The sequence below is a fragment of the Chelonia mydas genome, chromosome 1 (genome assembly GCF_015237465.2).
Source record: "Chelonia mydas isolate rCheMyd1 chromosome 1, rCheMyd1.pri.v2, whole genome shotgun sequence".
Taxonomy (NCBI): Eukaryota; Metazoa; Chordata; order Testudines; family Cheloniidae; genus Chelonia; species Chelonia mydas.
Window position 1 is genome coordinate 199,760,871 of NC_057849.1, and position 27,125 is coordinate 199,787,995.

Sequence of the window (27,125 nt, forward strand, 5' to 3'; positions counted from 1 at the left end):
GCTTCAGTGACCAGAGTGCTCATTCAGCTGCTGTTGCCCCGCCCTCTGTCCCCATTTTCCAAACAATCCAGCCACTCACCTGTGTTCTCACAGACTCTTCATTGAACCCTTGCAGAAAACAAATGAATTAGTAGTGTGTGGCCTGTTTGTGAATAATTCATGAACAGCAAAACTTCTTTGGGGAAAAAAAAATCTAGGAGAAAGACAATATATCCAGCTCCAATTCCAAATGCTCAGTTTTATTAAATCCAGGCCTTGGTGCTAATTATCAGGCATACAGCATAACTGATAGGCATTGTAATGCTACACAGTGGTGGGGGTCATGTGGCTAACAAGTCCATTCATAGAGAAGGTCAGTTAGATACACAAACTGTGGCTTTGGTAAGTCACTCAGGCTGTGCACTACACTTTTTGTAAAACATAGCCTAACTGTCAGACCACCACTGAGAGCATGTCTGTCATATGCCTCTGGCTTCACTGGCATGAACAGAGATGATGCTGGGGCCTAAATTCAGATCACAAAGTTTCAAACACACCATTTGGGTCGGGTTTTTTTTTGGTTTGGGCCATTATTAAGATTGGGGCATTTGTAAATTCAGATCTAGAATCAAGCTCAGATTTCACATACCCCTCAAGCACAGGGTGTTCACAGGTTGGAGCTTGGGTTGAGCCTGTATTCATAGATTCCAAGGCTGGAAGGGACCATTTTGATCATGTATAACACAGACCATAGAACTTCTCCTCCAAAATAATTCCTAGAGCAGATCTTGTAGAAAAACATCCAATCTTGATTTAAAAATTGTCAGTGATGGAGAACCCACCACAACTCTTGGTAAGTTGTTCCAATGGTTAATTACTCACCACTCAAAATTTACACCTTATTTCCAGTCTGACTGTCTAGCTTCAACATTCAGCCATTGGATCATGTTAGACCCTTTTCTGCTGGACTGAGGAGCTCATCATTTAAATATTTGTTCCCCATATAATTACGTAGACTACAGTCATCACCCCTTAACCTTCTTTATAAGCAAAATAGATTAAACTCCCTGAGTCTATCGCCAGAAGCCATGTTTTCTAATCCTTTAATCATTCTTCTGGCTCTTCTCTGAACCCTCTCCAATTTACCAACATTTTTCTTGAATTGTGGGCACCAGAAGTGGACACAGAGTTCCAGAAGTGGTTGTACCATTGCCAAACATAAAGGTAAAATCTCTAATTCTACTCAAGATTCACCTGTTTGTGCATCCCAGGATTGTATTAGTTCTTTTGGCCACAGCATCACCCTGGAAGCTCATGGTCAGCTGATTATGCACCATGACCCACCAAAACTTTGGAGTTCCTGTTTTTCCCAGGACACAGTCACCATCCTGGAAGTATGGTCTACATTCTTTGTTCCTGGATGTATACCTTTACATTTATCCCTATTAAAAAACATAATGGTTGCTTGTGCCCAGCTTACAAATGATCCAGATCACTCTGCATCAGTGACCTGTCCTCTTATTTACCACTCCCCCAATTTTTGTCTCATCTGACAACTTTAAGTGGTGATTTTATGTTGTCTTCCCAGTCTTTTTATTAAAAATGTTAAATAGTGTAGGGATGAGAACCAATCTCTGTGGAATGCACCCGATTCCCTGTTTACAGTTACCTTTTGAGATCTATCAGTTAGCCACTTTAATCCATTTAATGTCATGTTAATTTTATATTCTAGGGTTTTTTAAATCAAAACGTTGTGTGGTACCAGGTCAAACACCTTACAGAAGTCTGAGAATATTACATCAACACAATTACATTTATCAACTGAACTTGTAATCTCAGCCAAAAAAAGAAAAAAAAAATCAAGTTAGCTTGACAGGATTTATTTTCCATAAACCCTTGTTGATTTGCATTAATTACATTGCCCTCCTTTAGTTCTTAATTAATCAAGTCCTGTATCAGCTGCTCCATTATCTTGCCTAGGATCAATGTTAGACTGACAGGCCTATAATTATTCGTGTCGTCCCATTTACCCTTTTTAAAAATTGACACATTAGCTTTCCTTCAGGCTTCTGGAACTTCCTCAGAGCTCCAAGACTAAGTGAAAATCAACATTAATGGTCCAGTAAGCTATTCAGACTGTTCTTTAACTCACATCCAAGAGTTTTATCTGGATCTGCTGATTTAAAAATGTCTTTAGTAGCTTCTGTTTAACATCTTCTTGAGATATTCTTGGAATAGAAAGAGTGCTATCAGCACCATATGATGAGACTATAACATCTGTTTTTCCACAAATACAGAACAGAAATTTATTGAACACTTCTGCCTTTTCTGCATTATTGGTCATGATTCTACCATTTCCATCTAGTAATGGACCAGTTACCATTCTCAGGATTCTTTTTGTTCCTAATACATTTTAAAATATCCTCCTTAGTGTCCTTAACTCTGCTGACCATATATTTCTCCTTGTCTCTTTGCTGCCCTTATCAATTTTCTACAATTCCTAACTTCAGATTTATATTCATTACTATCAACTTGCCCTTCTTCCATTTGTATTTTTTATAGCTGCTTTCACTTTCCTCTGTAAACCAAGCAATTTAAAAAAACAAAACACAAAAACCAGCACAACCTTCTTCCTTGATTGTGACTTTCTGAGCATCTAGTAAAGTGTTCTTAAAGAATTCCCAATGATCATTCACATTTTTCTGATTAAATTCTTCCTCCCAGCTGATTTTGTTCATAATTGTTTTCAGCTTTGTGCAACTGGCCCTCTTAAAGCACGCTGTGTGTGTGTGATTACTGATCTGGATTTTATTCTACTTGTATATTATAACTGTGATCAAGTCATGATCTCTTGTACCTAAGCTACCATTAATTTTTAGTTCTCTGATCAGTTCCTCTTTATCTTAGGACAAGGTCTGATATAGAATTCTCTTGTGTTGGTTCCAACACTTTTTGAGTTAGGAAATTGTCATCTATTATGAATAGAAATTCAAATATGCTTTAGTACTGGCAGCATGAGACTGCTGCATATGTCACTCAGATTGAAGTCCCCCATGATCACCCAGCTTTTTTTCCTACACATTGTAGATAGATGCATAATCATCCTGTTCCCTAGTGTGACTTGATGGTCTGTAGCAGAAACCAACTAGTACTCCATCTTGTGTTTTTATCTATTAGGAAATTGATCTGTAAACATTTGAGATCAAACCTAGCAGGCTCTGGATATGAGAGAAAGATGTGCAATATTGATTCCTGGTCTGATTCAAAACCTAAAATGTATTTTCTGATTCCAGTTCAAATGCAGATAAAATTTTATAAGATCAATTGATCATAAGATTTCTGCCTTTGGGGACATAAAGAGAGTTTAAGAGTCTGACTGTCAAATCTGAACCAAAACTCCAGTCCTGTTCTGGTTTCCAGTTGATTTGGATCCAGCTCTGGGCACAGCCTCCTCACCAAGTCTCTTAAGAATTATAAAGGGGAAGCCACCCTGACCTAGAGCAGCTGGGCAGGCAAGCAGGTTAGCCTCTTCATTTGCTCTGAGTCCTGTACACATCTGCCATGGCAGATGTGGAAGATTCAGGCAGAGTGGGGATGCAGGTCCTTTCTCTGCTCTCCCAAACTAAAGGGGTAGGGCAGAAGTAGAAAAAAATCAGTTCCCTGGAAGCCAGAAACACTGGTTAGTAACAATACCTAGTTCTTATATAGTGCTTTTCATCAGTAGATATTCAAAGTGCTTAACAAAGGAGTTGAGTGTTATCACCCCAATTTTACAGATGGGGACACTGAGGCACAGAGAGGGGACATGATTTGCCCAAGGTCACCCAGAAGGCCAATGACTGGTGTTCTCCTGAGTCAGTCCAGTTCTCCATCCACTAGGTCACACTGCCTCCCTACATTGCACCTAAAACCAGGAGTCTCCTGCCAGCACTGGGGGGTTTAGCAGCTGTGTATTGTAAGGTGGCTGGTCCCTGTCCTTTACTTCTAGAACAGGCATTCCACAGCCACACCCACTGTGTGCTCTTTTCCCACCTTAGTTTCCCAGCCATGGATTGATACATGGCAGCTGAGCAACACAGACTGGAGGTGGGTATCTGGGCCAGCTAGGTTTTCTTTATCCTGCCTCTTAGACATTGGTATCCATCAGCCCCAAGCTGCAACATTCAGCACCTGCTCCAGGCCTGATCATCAATAAGGGTTGGGGATGTTCGGACCGAGGCTTTCAGTTAGCCCATTATAGAGAAAGGGACCAGCTGTGAAGCTGAGACCTGGTCATTGTTTGCTCTGGGTGTGGGGGGAACCACATATTCAATCCCCTGTGTAAATCACCAGGGACCATAGCACTACGTACAGGTGTTAAATAATAATCCGTGTAAAATTTTGGGGCGTTCAGATTTGGACTTCAACCTAGTCTCCCCTTACCATGCCCAGCAGGAATAGCTAGGATAGGAAGTGAAACTGAGCAACACTCTGCATCCTTTTACAAATGATGAGGAAAGCTGGTAATGGCAATGAGCAAGCCTGCTGCTGGTACAGACACACTGGCTTGGTGAGGAACCTGCATCTGATACAATTCCTCATACTTCCAGCAGGTGTCGTCATAGAGCTGCTGAAAAGGCTAGATCTGTGCCCCAAATCCAGAAAGAGGGAAAATGAACCTTAATGACACAATGTTCCTTGGACCACAGCGCGCACACAGCTTCCTAGTATCCAAGAAGGAGCCACCTGTCCCAGACAAGCACACCTGTCTTTCATCCATATCACTACTCCGCAGTAACATCTCTCATGACAATAGATTTGGAAAATAACCCACTATAGCTGATTGGACTTGGCAAATGCCTCAAACGCACGTGAGTCACAGGTGTGCCTGCTTTCTTCCTGATCTATCTCGTGACTGTGTACGTACAGTACATACTCACCCCTCTCCTCCAATGAACAGATACAGAAAGCAGACTGTCGCTTCTGTTTGTCTGCTGCCCTTTTCATGCCTTAGCCCCACCAACCCTGCATTAAGCACTCTCTGCCAGCTTTGTCCTTCATATGATTTCATCCTCCTCACTATTTCTGGGAAGGAAACCTAATCACTACGAGCTAACCTAACACCTACATCCCCAATCTGTGGGCAGCTCAGATCCACATCGAATGTGAGCATCGCTCATACTCCAAGCCCTTTTATGAAGGCTGTAGAATTAGTCCTCACATCCCCTGTGTGATTATTCACTTTTAGAGCCCATTAATCACATGTTAGAGGTGGAGAAACTGAGGCACAGAGAAGTGATGTGGCTTGCCCAAGGTCATCCAGTGACAGTGAGTCAATGCCTTAGGCAGTAAGAGGACCAAGAAGTCCTGACTTACATTCAGGCCTGCAAGCAACACATCTCTGAAATGCTATAATGTCTTGCATTTCTAGAAGGCCTTTCATCACAAAGCACTTTGGGATTTTTTCCGTGTGTGCCTGACAAAGTTCCTTCCGGTGGCCAGATCAGCATTTCACTGGCCAAGAATACACATTTGTATTGTGCTGTGTGTTACATGACAGTCTTGTCTCTCTGTCCTCCATGTTACATCATGGGTGAAAGAATCCAGTCCCAACAATTCTCTTAGCATATTTCTGTGATGCTTTCTATTCCTAATTCTGTGGCTTTGTCTAATACTTTCTAGCCATGACTTCAATCACCGCTGCGTTGGTATAGATGGCTTTGCATGGGCCCAAATATAGCCAGGCATAAGTGGTCCTATGTTGCCTTCCCTCAGAAGTCCCTGCATAGTGGGGCATGCCAATAGTGGGAGTGGGTGCGCCCACGGTGCATGGCCCTGAAAGGGGGCATTCTGGACTCTGTAAGTGAGTGATGCCACTGAAAAGCCAGTGACCCAAGTAACACTAGCTCTCTGTGCCTGTTTCCCCATTTGTGACATTAGGATGGTTACCCAACTTGGCACAGTGCTTTGAGATACTCCAAGGCAAAGTGCTATATAAGGGCAAGTGTATGTTGTCCTTGTTACTATAAGGGGAAGTCTGGCTCCAGACTCAGCATCTCAGGCCCAGCTCTGTGAAATGTAACAACTGAAATACATACAATCAAACTAAACAGCAGGGGCCCTTGGCTTTAATGTGGCAGGCAGGCAGGCCCTTTAGGTCATGTGTCATAGGCTGTGTGACAGCAGCTCTCCCATAAGACTGTATCAGTTAGAAACTGGTTGTGAGTAAATGTTGCTCTTGTCCCTTCTTAAGCATGAGTTAATAAATCCAAATCCAGAAGCTGACCTGCCTGTATAAAATCCCAAAGAATCCTCTGCCAGCTCTCCATACAAGCCATGTCTTTAATCTCCTCTCCTCAATGCTTTGTTTTTTTCAGGGGAGATTAAAATCCTGCCAACCCATGTTCTCATTCAAGCTCATTATTGGGGGTGGGTGGGGGGGATTAAAAACACAACATGTACTGTTTTGGTTAGCCACCTTAACATGGGCCCGATCCTGACACTCACAGGAGGTCCTGTACCTATCAGGGATTCTAGTCACAGGAGCAAGTGCTGCTTGCAGGACCAGGACCTAATATTAAAGAAGATGAGGACTTTTCATTATCACCAGCAGGATGTGTCAGCACCCCAAAGAGAGAGACTTCTCTTCGAGCCCACCAACGGCCTTAGCAATGTGTCCTATGCCTTGCTTGAAAGCATCTTTCTTCCCACTCCTAGCCACTGCTGTGCAATGTGACCTCCTAGAGAAACCTTTCCCCAGGCCGGATGACAGCAAGAATTAGGCAGCAGCTCTGGGTGATTGCAATCCCAGTGAGCGCTCTCCTTGTAAGAGCTTCCCTTGTGGGGAGTGACTGCCTGGGCCTGCCTTAGGAGAACGGGGTAAGACACATAGCACATAGCCCTTCACAGTGTCCTCCCCCCAGACAAGTGCCTGCCACCAGACTCATCACTGCAGGGGAAGATGCCATTTGAAAATGGCGCTAGAAAGCCAGGGCTTCGGCTTTCCATCCCATCTCTTCAGACTTAAGTGCTGGCTCAATTATTTACATTTCCTCTCTTTTGCCCTGATCTTCATCCTAGCCTGGGCACAACTCTGCATTAACAAACACCGTATCAGACTCAGTGGAGGCACCCCCCACAAGGCAAGAGCATTGCAGTAATGGAAAACCCTCACACCTTCTGGTATGTCCTCACTCTAATTTTTCTGGTGGCTGGCTAATTGTGTGTGTGGCATGTCCAGCTGGTTGGGCACTTCTCAACAAAATGTTCTTTTCCATCAAAGAAATGCTGATTCCAGCAAAGCATTGTGGTTTTGATGAAGGATCAGTTTTGACACATTTGATTCAAGTTTGGAAATAGTCAAAATGTCCAATTTTGACATTTTTTTCTAAACGAAAGCTTTGTTTCTGGGTTTGAAATTACTTTTCAGTTTGAAATCTAAGCTTATTTTAACAAACTATTTAAAAAAATGGTTAAAATTTAAACAATAGAAATGATCAAACCAAGTGCAATTGACCTGAATCTTTTTCCTCAGAGTTTCAGTTCATGAACCTTTTGTGGGCTGCTTTTATTTTTCATCCCCATATGGGATGAGAAATTCCCAAAATCTCCAACTTAATGAGAGAGGACAGCCCTTTCCTATGCCACTCTACAGGCTCATTCAGTGGAAAACTCCTGAAAAATTAGACCCGCTCAAGTCACTTAAAGCATCAAAGGTCACCTTCCATGAAAATGTTGTTGGCAGGTGAGGGATGTCCCATCAACTCCTACTGGCCAGATTGGGTCACAACAGAGAGGCCTTTCCTCCTGCAATAGTGTGGTGAAATCAAGTATGGGACCGTGTGTGGGGTATGTTGTTAGTCAATATGAAAATAGGGGCTCCAGCCCTAAGTCTTGTCAAGCTCATCCCAGTCTTTTTTTTTTAAATAAATATTTTGTTAAAATGCCATCATTTTTGCAGCCCCCCTTAGAACCCCTTGTGAGCACTCCCCCTGCTGCTTCTGCAGCCACCCTCCCATCTCTGGAAGAGTCTCAGTCACGATTCTGGTGCATAAAGGAAGTAAGCGGAGAAGAAGATATGCAGACCCCAGTGTTTCCTAAACTTTTGGAACTGAGCCCCCATTCAGGAAAATGAAACCATGCTGCCATGTTTCATTAAAGGTTTGAACATCTTAATGTTTACATCTTCCATACCTCTCTCCTCTACAGCTAGTCTCAGGCTCTCGCTCCTTAGCACGGATTACAAAATCATAGCAAAAGCAATCTCGCTGCGGCTAGAGTCCGTGATGGCGGACGTGATCCACCCAGACCAGACCAATACTGTCCCGGGTCGCAGCATTTTTGACAACCTATTTCTAGTCCGAGATCTTTTGGAACTCGGGCAGAGAGATGGTCTGTCGTTCGCCCTCCTATGGAGGAGGGTGTGGCAAAGATATTACTGGGTACAGGAGAGGGCCCGCCCCAGGGAGAACGCCCCGCCCCTCATGCTGCCTCACCGCTATCCCCCCAAACCCCTGAACCATCGCCTCCGCCCCGCAACACGACCCCTGCTAACCAACCCCCAGACGACGCTATGGAGGGCTGGACCCTAGTCCAGGGGAAGCGAGGCAAGCGGAAGGCTCGAGCTCCGCTGCATCCATCCAACGCGGAAGCCCCCCGGAAGACCAGGAAGGGAGGCACTGATTTTGAACCTTCTGCTTCGGCCATGAGTGAGATCCATCCGCTGGTGTCGGGAGGGGAAGACAGACTGGCATTGGAGGGCAGAATCCCCCCTCCACAGGAGACCCTCCCCTCCGAGACCCCTGAGGACGCCCCTTCTGCCCGGATACCACCCGAACCCCCTGCGAACCCCGAGGCGACCGTTGAGGCGGGCCCTAGAGGAGAGGCCCCCGGGGTAGCAGGAGTTGGCCTCTCCTCCATGTATGCGGAGATTGAGGCCCTAGATTTGACCCCGGTCACCCAGGGAGAGGATGATCTACTGCCGGCTGGCCTCGAGCTGGGCAACCTTACCCCAGTCCCCCTTTCCCCATGCTCCCTCCCCCTAATTGCCTTCCCGGGCAAGCACCCTGCAGAAGATGGTCCACCACCTGATGCCATGGCCGCCAAGACCACCACGGAGCCAGCACCTAGCATCACTGGGAGCCCCCTCCCTTACCCCTTAACCCTTGATTCTGCTCAGGAGGCACCTTCCTTTAGCTGCTTGCCTCCTGAACCCCAGAGCCTTACCTCTGCCCCTGCCCCCACCCCTGTCCCTGCCCAGTTTACCTCCTCCTGCAATGCTATTGCCGCCCCTGGGGTTATTTTTTTTCCATACCTTTTGCAGATTCCCCCCAGGGAGCAGTCTTTGCACTTTCTAGTCGCGACCCATTAGGAGTTGCAATTTTTCCCCTGCCATCCCCTTCCACGCCAAGGTGTGAAATGGATTTAATAACTCCAGCCTGTCAGACGCCCCATCAGTGGTCCGCACCCTGCCTACCCGCCTTAGCGGACCACGAGGCTGTATTAAGAGCCCCACCAGGGAATACCCCAGAAATCGTAACCCCACCCCCCCATGAGCTGCGGCATGCACTACGGAAGTTCTTAGAACACACCCGTGGCGCCCGCAATAGGGTACAGCTGGCTCTCCAGCTATGGGGGGACTTTGATCAAATTTTTCAGGCCACAAGGGCCCTTATAAAGGAGGGCAGAGGGCAAGGAAAGCGCGGTGCTGCGGCCTACGAGCGGGCCCGTGGCTTCCAGAAAGATCTACTCATCCACGGGATGGGTCACGGGTTGCTGCGCAACCCGCCGGGGGCCACGAATACCCCCACCACTGAGAAACCCCGAGCCCTCCGCATGACGCCTCTTATTATTGCAACCTTGAACACCAGGGGCTGTAGGATGGCTCTCCGCAGGTCCCAGGTACTCTCTTACCTTTGGGAAGGGGTAAGAGCTTTAGCTTTCCTGCAGGAGACCCATACGGACCCGACCGTCGAGGACAGGTGGCGGCTGGAGTGGGGGGACGGGGTATACTTTAGCCACTTCACAACTTGGCTAGCTGGAGTGGCGACCCTGTTGTCCCCCACCCTATGGCCCGAGGTGCTAGGGGTCACTGAGGTCGTGCCGGGCCACCTGCTGCACCTTCGAGTCCGTATGGAGGGGCTCGTGGTCAATCTTGTTAACATCTATGCCCCGCAAACGAGCCCAAAGCGGCCACAATTCTACCAGCGGGTGTCCGACTTTCTCGGCACCCTAGATTCGCACGAGTGCCTGGTCCTGGGAGGGGACTTTAACACCACCCTCGAGGAACAGGACCGCTCAGGGGCCGAGCCGAGCCCAGCCGCCGCGAACATTCTGCGAGGAATAGTCGAACATCACTCCCTAGTGGACGTCTGGCGTGACCACCACCCAGATGACACTTCCACGTTCACTTTTGTCTGGGTGGAGGCCCATCGGTCACACCACTCTCGGTTGGACCGTATTTACTTATCCCGTTTCCATCTTTCACAGGCCCACTCCTCCACCATTCGGCCGGCCCCTTTCTCCGACCATCATTTAGTTACCATAACAGTCTCCCTCCGTGCAGAGAGACCGGGGCCGGCCTATTGGCACTTTAACAACAGCCTGTTGGAGGATGAGGGCTTCGTGACGTCCTTCTGGGAGTTTTGGCTGGCCTGGCGAGAGCAGTGGCGTGCCTTTCCCTTGGTGCGGCGATGGTGGGATCTAGGGAAGGTGCGCGCCAAGCTCTTCTGCCGTGACTACACTCGGGGCACCAGCCGACGGAGAAATGCGGCGATAGAGCAGTTGGAACGGGAGGTCTTAGAGATGGAGAGGCGCCTGGCCGCCAACCCCGAGGACCCGTCCCTCTGCGGAGCGTGCCGGGAGAAGCGGGAGGAGCTTCGGGCCCTCGAGGACCACCGGGCCCGAGGTGCCTTCATCCGGTCCCGCATCCGCCTCCTTCGGGAGATGGACCGCGGCTCCCGCTTCTTCTATGCCCTGGAGAAAACGAGGGGGGCCAAGAAACACGTCACCTGCCTTCTAGCGGAAGACGGCACCCCCCTCACAGATCCAGAGGAGATGTGTGGGAGGGCCCGTGACTTCTACACAAGCCTTTTCTCTCCGGATCCGACCGATCCTGGCGCTTGCGGGGTGCTCTGGGAGGAACTCCCCACAGTCAGCGTGGGCGACCGAGACCAGCTAGAGCTGTCTCTCACCCTGGCCGAGTTCTCGGAAGCCCTCCGTCGCATGCCCACCAATAAATCTCCGGGCATGGACGGGCTGACTGTGGAGTTTTACCGCGCGTTCTGGGACATCCTCGGCCCAGACCTAGTCACTGTCTGGGCTGAGTCCTTGCAGGGCGGGGTCCTCCCTCTGTCGTGCAGGCGAGCGGTGCTTGCCTTGTTGCTGAAGAAGGGGGACCTCCGCGATTTACAAAACTGGCGTCCCGTCTCACTCCTTAGCATGAATTCCAAAATCGTAGCGAAAGCAATCTCCCTGTGGCTAGGGTCCGTGATGGCAGACATGATCCACCCAGACCAGACCTATACTGTCCCGGGTCGCAGCATTTTTGACAACCTATTTCTAGTCCAAGACCTTCTGGAACTCGGGCGGAGAGATGGTCTGTCATTCGCTCTCCTGCCTCTTGATCAGGAGAAGGCGTTCGATAGAGTAGACCATGGGTACCTCCTGAGCACTCTGCAGGCGTTTGGATTTGGACCTCCGTTTGTGAGTTTTCTCTGGGTGCTGTATGCCTCCGCGGAGTGTTTGGTTAGGCTCAACTGGACCCTGACCGAACCGGTCAGCTTCGGGCGAGGAGTGCGGCAGGGGTGCCCCCTCTCGGGCCAGCTGTACGCTCTGGCGATCGAGCCTTTCCTCTGTCTCCTCCACAGGAGGTTGACAGGGTTGGTGCTGTGGGAGCCGGAGCTGTGGCTGGTCCTGTTGGCGTACGCCGATGACGTATTCCTCGTGGTCCAGGACCCAGGCCACTTGGCGCGAGTGGAGGCATGCCAGGCCATCTATTCGGCAGCCTCCTCCACCCGAGTCAACTGGGTCAAGAGCTCTGGCTTGGCGGTGGGGGACTGGCGGCAGGTAAGCTCCCTCCCACCCGCGCTTCAGACCATCCGGTGGAGCGCGGGTCCACTGCTCTATCTCGGCGTTTATACTGGCAAAATTTAGAGGGCGGGGTGATAGAGCGGATCCGGAAATGGACGAGGCTACTCCGATGTCTCTCCCTCCGAGGGAGAGCACTGGTGCTTAACCAACTAGTCCTGTCCACGCTCTGGTACCGGCTCAACACCCTGGCCCCGGCCCCGGGTTTCCTGACCCACCTCCGGAGATTGATTCTAGAGTTCTTTTGGTCGGGAATGCACTGGGCCCCTGTTGGAGTTCTTCATTTACCCCTGAAGGAAGGAGGGCAGGGCCTGAAGTGTCTGTACACTCAGGTCCGCGTTTTCCGCCTCCAGGCCCTGCAGAGGCTCCTTTACAGTGCAGGTAGTTCGACGTGGAGCATATTGGCGCATGCCTTCCTGCGCCGCTTCCAAGGGCTCCGATACGACCGGCAGCTCTTTTATTTCTGTTCGAGAGGTTTTCTGCGAGACCTCTCCGGGCTGCCGGTCTTCTACCAGGACCTCCTCCGGACCTGGAAACTGTTTCTAATGACCAGGTCCATGGCGGCCACCATGGGAGCAGATCTCCTCACGGAGCCCCTGCTACACAATCCCCAACTCCGTGTGCAGGTGGGGGAGTCCCACTTGGTGCGCCAGAGGTTGGTCCTGGCGGAAGTCACGAGGGTCGGAGACCTCCTGGACTACGACCGGAGAGACTGCCTGGATCCCCTGACGCTCACTCGGCGCATGGGGCTCTCCAGCCCTCGTACCCCCGGGCGCGTACTTCAGGAGGTGAAGGCCTCCTGGACCCCTGCTGCTCGGGCTTATGTCAACCGAGCCTTGCGCGAAGGCGCACCCCCCCCATCCTCTACCCCAGGCCCCCCGGACCTTTTCATTGGGCCCCTACCCTGCCGATCCCGACAAACCCCTCACCCTTTCACTGCAAGCCGGCTGCATGAACTGCAGCCGGTCAGTTTTCAAATTGCACCACGGAAATATTTGTAAAAAGAAAAGGAGTACTTGTGGCACCTTAGAGACTAACCAGTTTATTTGAGCATGAGCTTTCGTGAGCTACAGCTCACTTCATCGGATGCATAGCATATCGTGGAAACTGCAGAAGACATTATATACACACAGAGACCATGAAACAAAACTTCCTCCCACCCCACTCTCCTGTTGGTAACAGCTTATCTAAAGTGATCATCAAGTAGAGCCATTTCCAGCACAAATCCAGGTTTTCTCACCCTTCCCCCCCCCCTCCAGCACACACACACACATACCAGCAGGAGAGTGAGTTTGTAATAGCCCATCCCTCTTTGAAACCTCTCTTTATAATGCGCATGATAATCAAGGTGGGTCATTTCCAGCACTAATCCAGGTTTTCTCACCCCCCGCCCCCACACCCCCCCCTCCAAAAACCACACACACAAACTCACTCTCCTGCTGGCAATAGCTCATCTTACAATGTGCACAGCAATAATCCAAGTTTAACCAGAACGTCTTGGGGGGGGGGGGGTTTGTAGGAAAAAAACAAGGGGAGATAGGCTACCTTGCATAATGACTTAGCCACTCCCAGTCTCTATTCAAGCCCAAATTAATAGTATCCAATTTGCAAATGAATTCCAATTCAGCAGTTTCTGGCTGGAGTCTGGATTTGAAGTTTTTTTGCTTTAAGATAGCGACCCTCATGTCTGTGATTGCGTGACCAGAGAGATTGAAGTGTTCTCCGACTGGTTTATGAATGTTATAATTCTTGACATCTGATTTGTGTCCATTTATTCTTTTACGTAGAGACTGTCCAGTTTGACCAATGTACATGGCAGAGGTACAAGGTAGCCTATCTCCCCTTGTTTTTTTCCTACAAACCCCCCCCCAAGACGTTCTGGTTAAACTTGGATTATTGCTGTGCACATTGTAAGATGAGCTATTGCCAGCAGAAGAGTGAGTTTGTGTGTGTGGTTTTTGGAGGGGGGGTTGTGTGTGTGGGGGGGGTGAGAAAACCTGGATTAGTGCTGGAAATAACCCACCTTGATTATCATGCGCATTATAAAGAGAGGTTTCAAAGAGGGATGGGCTATTACCAGCAGGAGAGTGAGTTTGTGTGTGTGTGTGTGTGTGTGCTGGGGGGGTGGAGGAGGGGAAGGGTGAGAAAACCTGGATTTGTGCTGGAAATGGCTCTACTTGATGATCACTTTAGATAAGCTGTTACCAACAGGAGAGTGGGGTGGGAGGAAGTTTTGTTTCATGGTCTCTGTGTGTATATAATGTCTTCTGCAGTTTCCACGATATGCTATGCATCCGATGAAGTGAGCTGTAGCTCACGAAAGCTCATGCTCAAATAAACTGGTTAGTCTCTAAGGTGCCACAAGTACTCCTTTTCTTTTTACGAATACAGACTAACACGGCTGTTACTCTGAAACCTGGAAATATTTGTATACACTCACGTTTCACACCCTTCATGCCCACACCCTGGTCTCCCTCCCCGATACAAAATGGCGGGACCTCCTGCCACCTTTGGAGGGTGAGCAACCTCTGTGGGCCAGTCTGTACTCCATCTCGGTCCCGAGGCCCATCGGGACATCAGTTGGCAGCTTCTTCACGGAGCTGTGAGCACGGGCGTGTTTTTGACACGGTTTACCCCCATCCCGGATACTTGCCCTTTTTGTAATGGGAGGGAAACCCTGGCGCATGTATATTTAGAGTGTGCCAGATTGCAGCCCCTTTTCCGGCTCCTCACAAATATTCTATTGTGCTTTTGGCTTCATTTCTCCCCTCACCTCTTTATTTATACACTCCCCATCCGTGGCCCCACAAAATCGCAGGATCTCCTGGTTAACCTCCTCCTAGCCTTGGCTAAAACAGCCATTTTTAAAACCAGAGAGAGGAGGTTGGCCCATGAAACGTCCTGCGATTGTAGGTCCTTTTTCCGATCCTCAGTACATTCACGTATCCGGGCGGAGTTCCTCTGGGCGGCATCCACCGACTCTCTTGACACCTTCGCGGAGCGGTGGGCGCTGTCTGGGGTTCTCTGCTCGGTGACCCCATCAGGTTCCCTCCGTCTGACCCTTTGATTGAGGGGAAGAGCAAGAGACGCCAGCCCCAGCCGTTGCCGCTGTGGATACCATCATTACTGTCATCTAGGAGGGGTCCTATAATACATGGGTGTCTACTCCCCCACCCCCAAACGGCCCACCCCCCAGCCGTGCCTATCTTGCCGGGCACTCTCAGGAGAGGGATAATTGTTGACACTGGGCGCGGCACTAGGTAACTCGAGGGGGTAGAAGACCACGCGTGTCGAGGAAGCCCCCCCAGCTCTAGGCCACCAGGTAACTCAGGAGGGTGGAAGACCACGAGTGTCGAGGAAGCCTCCCCGCTCTGGGCCCAGGCTAGCCTGAACACTTCTCCCTCCTGAAAGCTGCTGTGTTATACCTTCTGTTTGCATTGTTTTGTTGCATAGTTTGTTTTGTTTTCTTGGTAACTCTTTGCAAGTGTTACAATAAAATTCTTTTCTGTTTTAAAAAAAAAAAAAAAAAAGCCTTCCCTGTTACCTTACCCAGGGAAAAGGGACATACTTAGCCTGCTCTCCTGCTGCTACCCTCTGGCCTGGGCTTTCCTTGCTTTTTGCCCCTGCTTTCGGCTTCCGCCCTCTACCCGGCCAGACGCTCCCCTGCCCCTTCTTTTCTTTTTGTTGTTTTTTTTTCTTTCGCTGCTGTTGCTAGAGTGCTGGCCAGCTGCCGGCCGGCTGTTAGCCCCCCCACCCACCCACCCACCTTCGGACGCTGCTGCCGCTCCAGTTGAAACCCCCCCCCCCGGGAGAGAGGGGGGGCCTGCCGGCCCGCTTCCCTGGAGGGGGGGAGTGGAAGGACCCAGCCCCCGGACCCAGCCGCTTGCTGTGTATTTGCGGACCTGTCTCCGGTCAAGAGACTCTTATCACTTGCTCCGGCATTTCTGGAATGCAAAAAAGAAAGCCCAGAACAGACAGAGAAAAAGCCGTCTACCAGAGGAACACCGCCCGGGGAATCTACAAATCGCCGTGGAGGGGGCCTAAGACTAAGTAACTTTTGAACTGTGCTCTCGTGTGGGGGGAGGCCTTGACTGTGTCTTAACTGTGTTTGTAGGGACACAGGTGGTGTGGCACGGAGCTGCCCCCCGATCCATCTGTGTCCTCCCAACCCCCACGCTACAATCTTCACCCTCCCACTCCACCATCTTTGCTGCTGTCTAATATCTACCTTTGGATTCAGCTGCTCGCCCTGATTCCACCGTGTGGGCCAGAACCACCAGCCAACCAAACAGGACTCTCTGGACAAGCGTACAGTGGTTCACGTGCCCCCCCCCCAAATTGTCCACCCCACAGCTTGCCCCTTTCTACCTGACCCCAACTCCTGTTAATTACCTGCCACTGTCCCCACTGGGGCATCGGCAATGGAAGGCACCGGGGGTGACCTCCGCCACTGCCATACCCATCGCCACCACAGACTCTAGGGGAGCCCCCCCCCGCCGGCGAGAAAGGCCAGGGCAAGAAGAAGGGGAAGGGCCCCACTAAAACCACCAGGCCCTCCGTGGCAGGGGCCACCCCTACTGCTGCGGCCTCGCCACTGACCACGGCGTCCTCCCCTGCTGTCCCCTCCACCACCTCTGCGGATGTCCCTCCCTCAGCCCCCAGGACGTATGCCCGGGCGGCGGCAGCCCCCCCGCCTGCCGCCTCGTCATCTCTCCCGCCCACCACCTACGCCACCATCAATAGCGGCCGGGGCCTCTTTCCCACCATGACAAGGAAGCATGGTGTCCGATGCCTCCTGGTGCCTGCCTCGCCCCACGTGGAGACCTACGTGCGGCCGTTGGCGAGGGTGGTGGGGCCTTCGGCCATTGTGGCGGCCTCCAAAATGTACGGGAAGGTCGTCTTCTTCTTAGCATCAGAGGCTGCGGCCCAGGAAGCAGTGGAGAGGGGCCTGGCGGTGGGGGGGGTGTTTGTCCCCCTAGAACCACGAGGGGACCTGGGCGTCTGCCTGGTCCTGACCCCTGTCCCTCCTTTTCTCCCCAATGCTGCCCTGTTACCTGCACTTTTCACCCTGGGGAAACCTGTTTCTGTCACCAGCTCTCTCCGGTTGGGCTGCAAGGACCCCACCCTCCATCACATTTTTTCCTTCCGCCAGCAAGTGCAACTTTTACTGCAGTCGGCAGCGCGTGATGGAGAGGCCCTCGAAGGGTCCTTCCTTGTCCCCCACCAGGGGGCCCGTTACCGAGTGTATTTCTCCACAGGGGAAGCCCGGTGCTACCTTTGCCGGGCGTCAGGGCATGTCCGGAGGGACTGCCCCTTAGCCTGGCAAGGAGAGGCACCTGGGATCCCCGCGACCCAGCAAGACATCGGCCCCATCATCGCTGACGCCCCTGGCCACCCGGTACCCGAACCCGCCCCCCCCTCCTCTTTGGACCACCGCTACTCCCGCTCAGGCCCAAGGGGCACCTCCCCTACAATGCCCAGACGAGTGGGAGAGCCCCGCCCTCGCTGCTGACAATCTGGCAGGGCCTATGGAGGAGGGTGTGGCAGAGATACCACCAGGCATGGGAGAGAGCCTGCCCCAGGGAGAATCCTCCCTCCCTTATGCTGCCCCACCGTTCCCCCCCCCCAGGTCCCTGAGCCATCGCCTTTACCCCCTGATACGACCCCTGCTAACCAGCCCCCAGATGATGCCATGGAGGGCTGGGCCCTAGTCCAGGGGAAGTGAGGCAAACGGAAGGCTCGAGCTCCGCCTCATCTACCCGAGGCAGAGGCCCCCCGGAAGACCAGGAAGGGGGGCACCGATGCTGAACCTTCCGCTTTGCCCACGAGTGTGTCCCATCCACCGGTGTCAGCCGGGAAAGACGTAGCAGCACCGGAGGGTAGTGTCTCCCCTCCACGGGAGACCCTCCCCTCCGAGACCCTCAAGGAAGCCCCTTCTGTCCTGACATTGCCCGAAGCCCCCGTGAACCCCGAGGCAACCATCGTGGCGGGTGCTGGCGGGGAGAACCCCGGGGCGGCGGAAAGTGTCCTCTCCTCCATGTTTGAGGAGATCGAGGCCTTAGATCTGATCCCAGTCGCCCAGGGGGAGGACGATCTTTTGCCAGCAAATCTCGATCTGGGCGACCTCACTCCACCTCTCTTTTCCCCATGCTCCCTCCCCTTAACTGCTGCTTCCGCTCCCACCTCCGAGGAGCCCCTGGACTCCTCCACCGACCCAGCTGCTGATGGCACCCAGCTGACGACCACCGAGCCTGCTCAGGTGACAGCCGGCGCCACGCGGCCGGGACACGAGTCGCCAGGGCACCCCCCGTTGGTGCGGAGCAATCGACTTCCTTCCCAGGCGGGGGCGCTACAGAAGATAATCCACCTCCTGATGCTGTGGCCACTAAATCCACCACAGAGCGCGCGCCCAGTGTCACTGAGAGCTCCCTCCCCACCTCCTTAACCCTTGAGCCTGATCGGGAGGTGCCACCATCCAGCTGCTTGCCTCCTGAAACCCAGAACCTCGCCTCTGTCCCTGCCCCTACCCCTATCCAATTTACCTCCTGCAATGTCATTGCTGCCCCCGGGGCTGTCTCCTTCCCTTTCCCAACTGATGACCCCCAGTGAGCGGCCTTTGTGTTCTCCTGCCCCGACCCATTAGGAGCTGCTATTTTCCCTCCACCGCCCCCTTGAGGCGGGCCTAGAAGCTCCAGCCCATCAAGCACCCCGTCGGGAGTCTGCACCCTACTTATCCGTTTTAGTGGACCACGGGCTGCACCAAGGGCCCCACTGGGGAACAACCAGGAAACCATAACCCCACCCCTCCATGAGCTGCGAGGAGAGCTGCGGAAGTTTTTAGAGGATGTCCATGGCTCCCGCAACAAGGTACAACTTGCTCTCCAGCGATGGGGGGACTTTTCTCAAATCCTCCGGGCCACAAGGGCCCTCATGGGGGAAGGTAAAGTGATGGGGAAGCAGGATGCTGCAGCCTACTGGCGGGTCCGCATCTTCCGTGAACAATTACTCACCTACGGGATGGGTCACGGACTGCTGCGCGGCCCGCTGGGAGATGCGAGCGTCCCTGCCAGTGAGGACCCCCCCGACCCTCCCCATGATACCGCTCACCATCGCAACGTTGAACACCCGTGGTTGTAGGATGGCTCTCAGCAGGTCCCAGGTGCTCTCCTTCCTTCAGGAGGGAGGGTACTCTGTGGTTTTCCTGCAGGAGACCCATACGGACCCGACCGCCAAAGGAAGTTGACGGCTGGAGTGGGGGGACAGGGTCTACTTTAGCCATGCCACGGTTTCACAGGCTGGAGTGGTGACCCTGTTCTCCCCCGACGTACGGCCCGAGGTGCTAGGAGTCACCGAGGCCGTGCCGGGTCGCCTGCTGCATCTCCGGGTCCGTATGGAGGGGCTCGTGGTTAACCTTGTTAACGTCTATGCCCTGACATTGGGCCCGGAGTGGCTGCAATTCTACCAGCGGGCGTCCGCCTTCCTCGGCACCTTAGATTCTCACGAGTGCCTGGTCCTGGGAGGGGATTTTAATACCACCCTCGAGGAACAGGACCGCTCAGGAGATAGTTGAACATCACTCCCTAGTGGACATCTGGCACGACCACCACCCGGATGACACTTCCATGTTCACCTTTGTCCAGGTGGAAGCCCATCGGTCGAGCCACTCCCAGTTGGACCACATTTATTTATCACGCTTCCATCTCTCACGAGCCCACTCCTCCAGCATTCGGCTGGCCCCATTTTCTGACCATCATCTAGCCACTGAGACAGCCTCCCTCTGTGCGGAGAGGCCGGGGCCGGCCTACTGGCATTTTAACAACAACCTGTTGGAGGATGAGGGCTTCGTGACATCCTTCCGGGAATTCTGGCTGGCTTGGCGAGGGCAGCGGTGTGCCTTTCCCTCGGCGCGGCGATGGTGGGGATGGTGGGATGGTGGGATGATGGGCGCTTTTCTGCTGCGACTACACCCGGGGCACTAGCCGACGGAGAAATGCGGTGATAGAGCAGTTGGAACGGGAGGTCTTAGAGCTGGAGAGGCATTTGGCCGCCAGCCCCGAGGACCCGCTCCTCTGCGGAGCGTGCCGGGAGAAGCGGGAGGAGCTCCGGGCCCTCGAGGACCATCGGGCCTGGGGTGCCTTTGTTCGATCCCGCATCTGCCTCCTTCAAGAGATGGATTGCGGCTCCCGCTTCTTCTATGCCCTGAAGAAAACGAGGGGGTCCAAGAAACACGTCACCTGCCTCCTGGCAGAAGGCGGCACCCCCCTCACGGAACCGGTGGAGATGTGCAGAAGGGCCCGAGCCTTCTACGCAAGTCTTTTCTCCTTGGATCCGACCTACCCTGGCACTTGCAGAGTGCTCTGGGAGGAGCTCCCTATGGTCAGAGCGAGTGACCGAGACCGGCTAGAGTTGCCTCTCACTCTGGCCGAGTTCTCGGAAGCCCTCCGTCGTATGCCCACTAATAAGTCTCCAGGCATGGACGGGCTGACCGTGGAGTTCTACCGTGTGTTTTGGGATGACCTCGGCCCAGACCTAGTCACCGTCTGGGCCGAGTCTCGTGGGGTCCTCCCTCTTTCGTGCAGGCGAACTGTGCTTGCCTTACTGCCGAAGAAGGGGGACCGCCGCGATTTACAAAATTGGCGTCCCGTCTTGCTCCTCAGCACGGACTACAAAATCGTAGCGGAAGCAATCTCGCTGCGGCTAAGGTCTGTGCTGGCGGACGTGATCCACCCAGACCAGACCTACACCGTCCCGGACCACAGTATCTTTAAGAACCTATTTCTGGTTTGGGACCTTTTGGAACTTGGGCGTAGAGACGGTCTGTCGTTCGCCCTCCTGTCCCTAGATCAGGAGAAGGCTTTCAATAGAGTGGACCATGGGTACCTCTTGAGCACTCTGCAGGCATTTGGCTTCAGACCCCAGTTTGTGGGTTTTCTCCGGGTGCTGTACGCTTCCACAGAGTGTCTGGTTAAGCTCAACTGGACCCTGACCGAACCGGTCAACTTCAGGTGAGGAGTACGGCAGGGGTGCCCCCTCTCGGGCCAGCTGTATGCTCTGGTGATCGAGCCCTTCCTCTGTCTCCTCCGCAGGAGGTTGACAGGGTTGGTGCTGCGGGAGCCGGAGCTGCTGCTGGTCCTGTCGGTGTACGCTGATGACATGCTCCTCATGCTCCAGGACTCAGGTGACTTGGCACGGGTGGAGGCTTGCCAGGCCATCTATTCGGCAGCCTCCTCCGCCCGGGTCAACTGGGTCAAGAGCTCTGGCTTGGCGGTAGGAGACTGGCAGCAGGCGAGCTCCTTCCCACCTGTGCTTCAGACCATCCGGTGGAGCGCGGGTCCGCTGCTCTACCTCGGCGTTTACCTTTCTGCCACGCATCCCTCTCCACCGGAGAACTGGGAAAACTTAGAGGGTGGGGTGATAGAGCAGCTCCGGAAATGGACGGGAGTACGCTGATGTCTCTCCCTCCGAGGGAAAGCGCTTGTGCTTAATCAACTAGTCCTGTCCATGTTCTGGTACCGGCTCAACACCCTGGTCCCGGCCCTGGGTTTCCTGACCAACCTCCGGACATCGATTCTAGGGTTCTTTTGGTCAGGAATGCACTGGGCCCCTGTAGGGGTTCTTCATCTACCCCTGAAGGAAGGAGGACAGGGCCTGAAGTGTCTGCACACTCAGGTCCGCATCTTCCGCCTCCAGGCCCTACAGAGGCTCCTTTATAGTGCAGGCAGTTCGGCCTGGAGCATATTGGCCCATGCCTTCCTGTGCCACTTCCGAGGGCTCTGATATGACCGGCAGCTCTTTTATCTCTGTCCGGGAGGTTTTCCGCGAGACCTCTCCGGGCTGCTGGTCTTCTACCAGGACCTCCTCCGGACTTGGAAACTGTTTTTAATGACCAGGTCCGTGGCAGCCACCGAGGGGGCAGATCTCCTCGCGGAGCCCCTGCTACACAACCCCCAGCTCCGTGTGCAGGTGGCGGAGTCCCACTCGGTGCACCAGAGTTTGATCCTGGCAGAAGTCACGAGAGTCGGACACCTCCTGGACTACGACCGGGGAGACTGGCTGGATCCTCTGATGCTCATTCGGCGCATGGGGCTCTCCAGCCCTCGTACCCCCCTGCACGTACTTCAGGACGTGAAGGCCGCTTTGCCACCCGCTGCTAGAGCTTACCTCGATTGGGTCCTGCTCGAGGGCACGCCCCGCCCACCCTCTACCCCAGGCCCGCTGGACCATTTAATTGGATCCCTGCTCGTAGACCCAATCAACCCCCCACACCCGTTTACGGCGAGCCGGCTGCATGAACTGCAGCCGGTACGCTGCCAAACCGCGCCAAGGAAACATCTATACACACTCGTGTTCCACACCCTTCACACCCTCACCCTAGTGTCCCGCCCCAGCACAAAGTGGCGAAAGCTTCTGCCACCTTTGGAGGGTGAGCAGCCCTGGTGGGCCAGCCTATATTCCACCTTGGTTCCGAGGCCCATCAGGAACATCAGTTGGCAGCTCCTTCATGGAGCTGTGAGCACGGGCACGTACTTGGCGTGGTTCACCCCCATCCCAGATACTTGTCCCTTTTGCGGTGTGAGGGAAACCCTGGCACACGTATATTTGGAGTGCGCCAGGCTGCAGCCCCTGTTCCGGCTCCTAACAAATCTTTTATTACATTTTTGGTTGCATTTTTCCCCTCACCTTTTTATTTATGCACTCCCCATCCGTGGCCTCACAAAGTCGCGGGATCTCTAGTTAACCTCCTCCTGGCCCCGGCTAAAACGGCCATCTATAAAACTAGAGAGAGGAGGTTGGCTGATGGAGTTTCCTGTGACTGTGGGGCCGTTTTCCGATCCTCAGTCCGTTCACGTATCTGGGTGGAGTTCCTCTGGGCGGCGTCCACTGACTCCCTTGATGCTTTTGAGGACCGGTGGGCACTGTCTGAGGCTCTCTGCTCGGTGTCCCCATCCGGCTCCCTTTGTTTTGACCCTTTGATTGGGGGAGAGAGTAAAGGACCCCAGCCATTGCTGCTGTGGACACCACCACCTTAGAGGGGTCCTTTCACATGTGGGTGCACGTGCCCCCCCCCCGGGTTGTTCACCCCACAGCCTGCCCCTTTTGTTGGGTGCTTTCAGAGGAGGGAATTGTTGGTGACACTCGGGCGTGGCGCCAGGTAACTCGAGGGGGTGGCAGACCTTAAGAGTTGATGAAGCCCCCTCGCTCTGGACAACCAGGTAACTTGGAAGGGTGGAAGACCACGAGAGTCGAGGAAGCCCCCCGGCTCTGGGCCCAGGCAAGCTTGAACACTTCCCTCCCCTGAAGCTAATGAGAAAACAATTGTGATTGGTTGCTGTGTTACACATTGCATATGCTGTTGTTTTGTTTTGTAAGTGTGTTATGCAAATAAAAAAATACCTTTTTTGCTTCCAAAAAAAAAAAAAAATCACTCTCCTGTAGCCATCTGGCCTTTCCCTGTCACAACCCTTACTCTTACTCTACTGAATTCAGTTTTATGAATTGGTTTTTTAAGGAAAAAAATAGGGAAGCCAAAACAGAATGTAGCAGAGCAACAATGCTGAGATAGCTACACCCTGCACTGAGCAAGTTAACAGGTACCAGTTGGCTACAATCGGCATGTATTGAAAGCAGAAAACCTCATACTCTATGGCAGTGAATATTTCCCATGCCTGGTTCACATGGTCTGAACTTTAGTTAATTTCCGAACAGGTTTTCCCCCAACATCAAACTTGAGGCCTGATCTAAAGCCCTTTGAAGTCAGTGGAAGTTTCTGGCTCGGGCCCTTAGTCAGTCTCAGTAAGGACTAGGAACATGCCACGTTTCAGGTTATGAAGATCAGCTGTGCGGCAATACGTGTGAGAAAAGATGTGATGATTTTTAAAACCCTTTTTCCCATTAACACAACTCAGCACAAGCTATTTCCCTCTGACCAGCAAGAAAATAAAACTCACCTTTGGGCCGAGAGAGGGAGTGCACAGGCTTGGTAAATTACATCCCCAGGGAGAATGTGTCAGAGAGCTATGAGCAAGCAAAACCAGGAGGCTATAACTGAAGCCATTCTTCAACCTTAACTAAAGTGTTTGTTACCAATGAATGCACTAATAAGGGGCAAGAATTGTCATGTGGTCATGGCAGGTCACCTTCAGGGGAGAATTTCAACAATAGCAGATAGAAATGTAAAGAACTAGGGTGAAAGAAAGAAGCCAGCAAAAAAAGTTCCCTTTTTATATGAATAAAATTTTATTGAATTTTAGACGATTAGAAAGAATAAAGAAAGAGGAGTGAACAGTCTCATGAAGGGTAGAACCCGAAGAGTTTTCCCAACCCCTGCCAAGGGGCAGCATCCCTTTAAATGTCACAGAGGAGTTGTTGCAAAAGCAGAGAGAATCTGTTTTTTCACATTAGGATTTTGAAAGCTGCTCTCCCCCTCCAAGCAGTCAAGGGAGAGACAGACAGCACAGTAGGAAAGAGATTGCTCCCTGTGAAAGGTGTGTAAACCAAGCAGCCGTCTGCCTGGGAGCTTTGCAATATCTGTGGACAGAGTTGGGGGGTGGTGGTTGCAAATGGGGTGATTGGTTTTTGTTTTTCTTTAAGCAAAGAAGGCACAAAATCACAGCCAAGCTTCAAACCCATGCAGCCCTCAGTGCAATGGCTGTGCTCATATGGAGTCCAGGAGCCTCCCAACAGTGTCTGTGTGATCATGAAAGAGATGGCCCCTGCAGCATCTGTGCCATATGGAAGGAAAAGCAGGGGAGGAGGAAGAGGATGATAGTGATAAATTTTACAGCTTCCTCTTCCAATGTAGGGTCAGGGATAAGGACAGCAGCCTCCCTTTCCTAGGGCCAAGGGGCAGCCCCTGGTGCTTTAGTGTGTGTGGGGGGTCCCTTTAAGTATGTCAGTGTCAGCATTATGAAGGAGATGCCTGTGGATGTCAGGATGTGGCTCCACCCTCCTTGAGGCAGCAGGCTCCAGCCCCCTTGGGCTCCAGCCCCCTTGTAACAGCAGGACCCTCAAATGGTTTAGACCCTCAGCTTTGATTAAGGCTATTTAGTCACAAGAGAAAAACTTGGCTGTATGTGAGGTGTGGCCTGGAGACAACAGAGCACCATGCACATCTGCCAGTGTGAGGCGCCCCAGAGACCTGTCCACATGGCATGGAGGGAACAGAGCAGATAGCTAGAACACCCGCCCCATAGGCCTGGCTCCTCCACAAGCCCCCTGCTTTCACTCTTTCTAAAGAGCAGTATTTAAAACCAAACCCCGACAACCCCAGCATCCAGCAAGAGAGGAATAAATATGGTGCCTCAGTGCCAGGGCCCCTCCCGCCCCCCCAGTTCGACAAGCACCGTGCTAGGACCATGCAGGACAGCCCCAAAACAGCCCGGTAGGGATACCCTGCCATGCAAAAGCCAAAGCTAAGCCCAGCTCATTGGGAATTTAAGCCACACGCCCAGAAACAGCGCGGCTCTTCAGCCACGGAGACTTTTGGCCAGCCCGGCAGGAGCTGCCTGCTGCTTCCTACCCCACGCGATTCCTTTACACCTCTGAGAAAACTCCCTCTGCAGCAGCCGCACAGCCTCCTTCCAAGCGGCTTTTTGGGGAACGAGGCCCCGATGGCAGCAGTTTCCAAGGAGGCAAATGGGGCTCCGGAAGCATCTAGAACTAGTGCAGGAAATCGTCCGGTGTGGAGAGAGAGACGGAAATAGAAATAAATAAACAGAACTTCCAAGCCCATCCCCCACCCCATCTGCTCTGGCTGGTGGGTCTGTCTCTGTGTTGGCCCTTTGAAATCGGCCTGGCATGGCCAGCATCTCCTCGCTCACCTCTCTGATTCCATCGCCCGTTCTTGGGCTGGCGGTGGGCGCGGGAGCAGCAGAGCTGATGTCCTCCTTCCCCTGCCCCTTCCGGCTCTCCTCATGAACCCCACCCAACTCGCCCACCCCTTGGAAATCAAAAAACGCCAAACTCCACATCAGGTGGAGATTAGAAACAAACGCGCATCCCCTGCAAGGGCCTGGCACCCTTGGGGCCCCTCCCTTGGCCTTGGCACATCTGTGAGATCCAGCTGGTGTGGCGGAGCCCCCTGAGATTCTGAGGGCGGCGTGGCGAAGAAAGGACCATCGCATTGGTAGGTTAAAGTCTAGTGAAGGGGGGCGGGCACTAGGGAGAAGCATGTCTCCCCCTTCATCCTGTTTCAGGGAGAAAGAGGAGGGTCTCTTGGCCAGATCTCCACCCCATCTGGTACGATAGCTTCTTGCTTTCCTTACACCTGCTCTCACTTCCTACACCAGGGAGCCCGCCCGGCTCTGGGCTGGCACCATGACAGGCACAGCCCCTATCCGCTCCAACGTCGCCTGGCTCACGGCATAGGAGCGTGTGTGCTGAGGCCTTGGCTTGCGGCTGACTGAGCCATTGCTCCTGGCTACCTCCTGTGGGGAAGGTGCCGTGCTGGCTGTCACCACCAGCGTCTTGGGTGGAGCTGGGGACGGGTGGCCTCCATTGGCATAGACAGGGCGGGTGTTGGTGCTCCCAGAACGGGAGAAGGGCTGGCGCACGTCGTTGTTATTGCTGAAGCGGGTGAAGGAGTTGGAGGCATGATTGGCTTTGGGGTCATTCCAGTAGCGGCTGTTGTAGGTGTTGGAGGAGGTAAGGGTGTCATTCTCTGAGGATGATGCATCACCATGGAACGCTTTCACGGCCGAAGAGCATTTGGGTGGCAGGTCGTCCTCCCTAGAAACAGAGGGCAGGAGATCAGAGTCCTGTCTGTAACCCCTTCATGCCCCTGACCTCCCTCCACAGAGCAGGGCACAGTTTTTCACGCAAAAAAATATTTTGGCAACAAATACTGATTTGGTGACACCGAAACATTTTGTGAATTCATGTTGATTTCACTGAACTGTCTGTTTTTTTTTTTTGGGGTGGGGAGGGCGACATCAAAAGAAAATTCAGGTAAATTAATGGTTCCATTATCAGAGTTCTAAAGAAATTCTTATTTCAAAATGTCCTTTAATTTTATTTTTAAAACTTGTAAAAATGCTCAAAATCAAAATGAAACGATTTGTTTGACGCAAAATGATATTTTC

General features: G+C 52.6%; 1 protein-coding gene across 2 annotated transcripts in view; it reads right to left on the minus strand.

The window, feature by feature from the left end:
* Positions 1 to 24,258: 24,258 nt before the first annotated feature.
* Positions 24,259 to 27,125, minus strand: part of IGSF11 (immunoglobulin superfamily member 11) — a 154,645-nt gene continuing 151,778 nt past the window's right edge. For both annotated transcript variants that reach the window (XM_043538692.1, XM_037909201.2), the window contains exon 7: positions 24,259 to 26,772. In XM_043538692.1, coding sequence (XP_043394627.1) covers positions 26,325 to 26,772 — 448 coding nt within the window. In that variant the 3' untranslated portion in view covers positions 24,259 to 26,324. The remainder of the gene's footprint in view (positions 26,773 to 27,125) is intronic.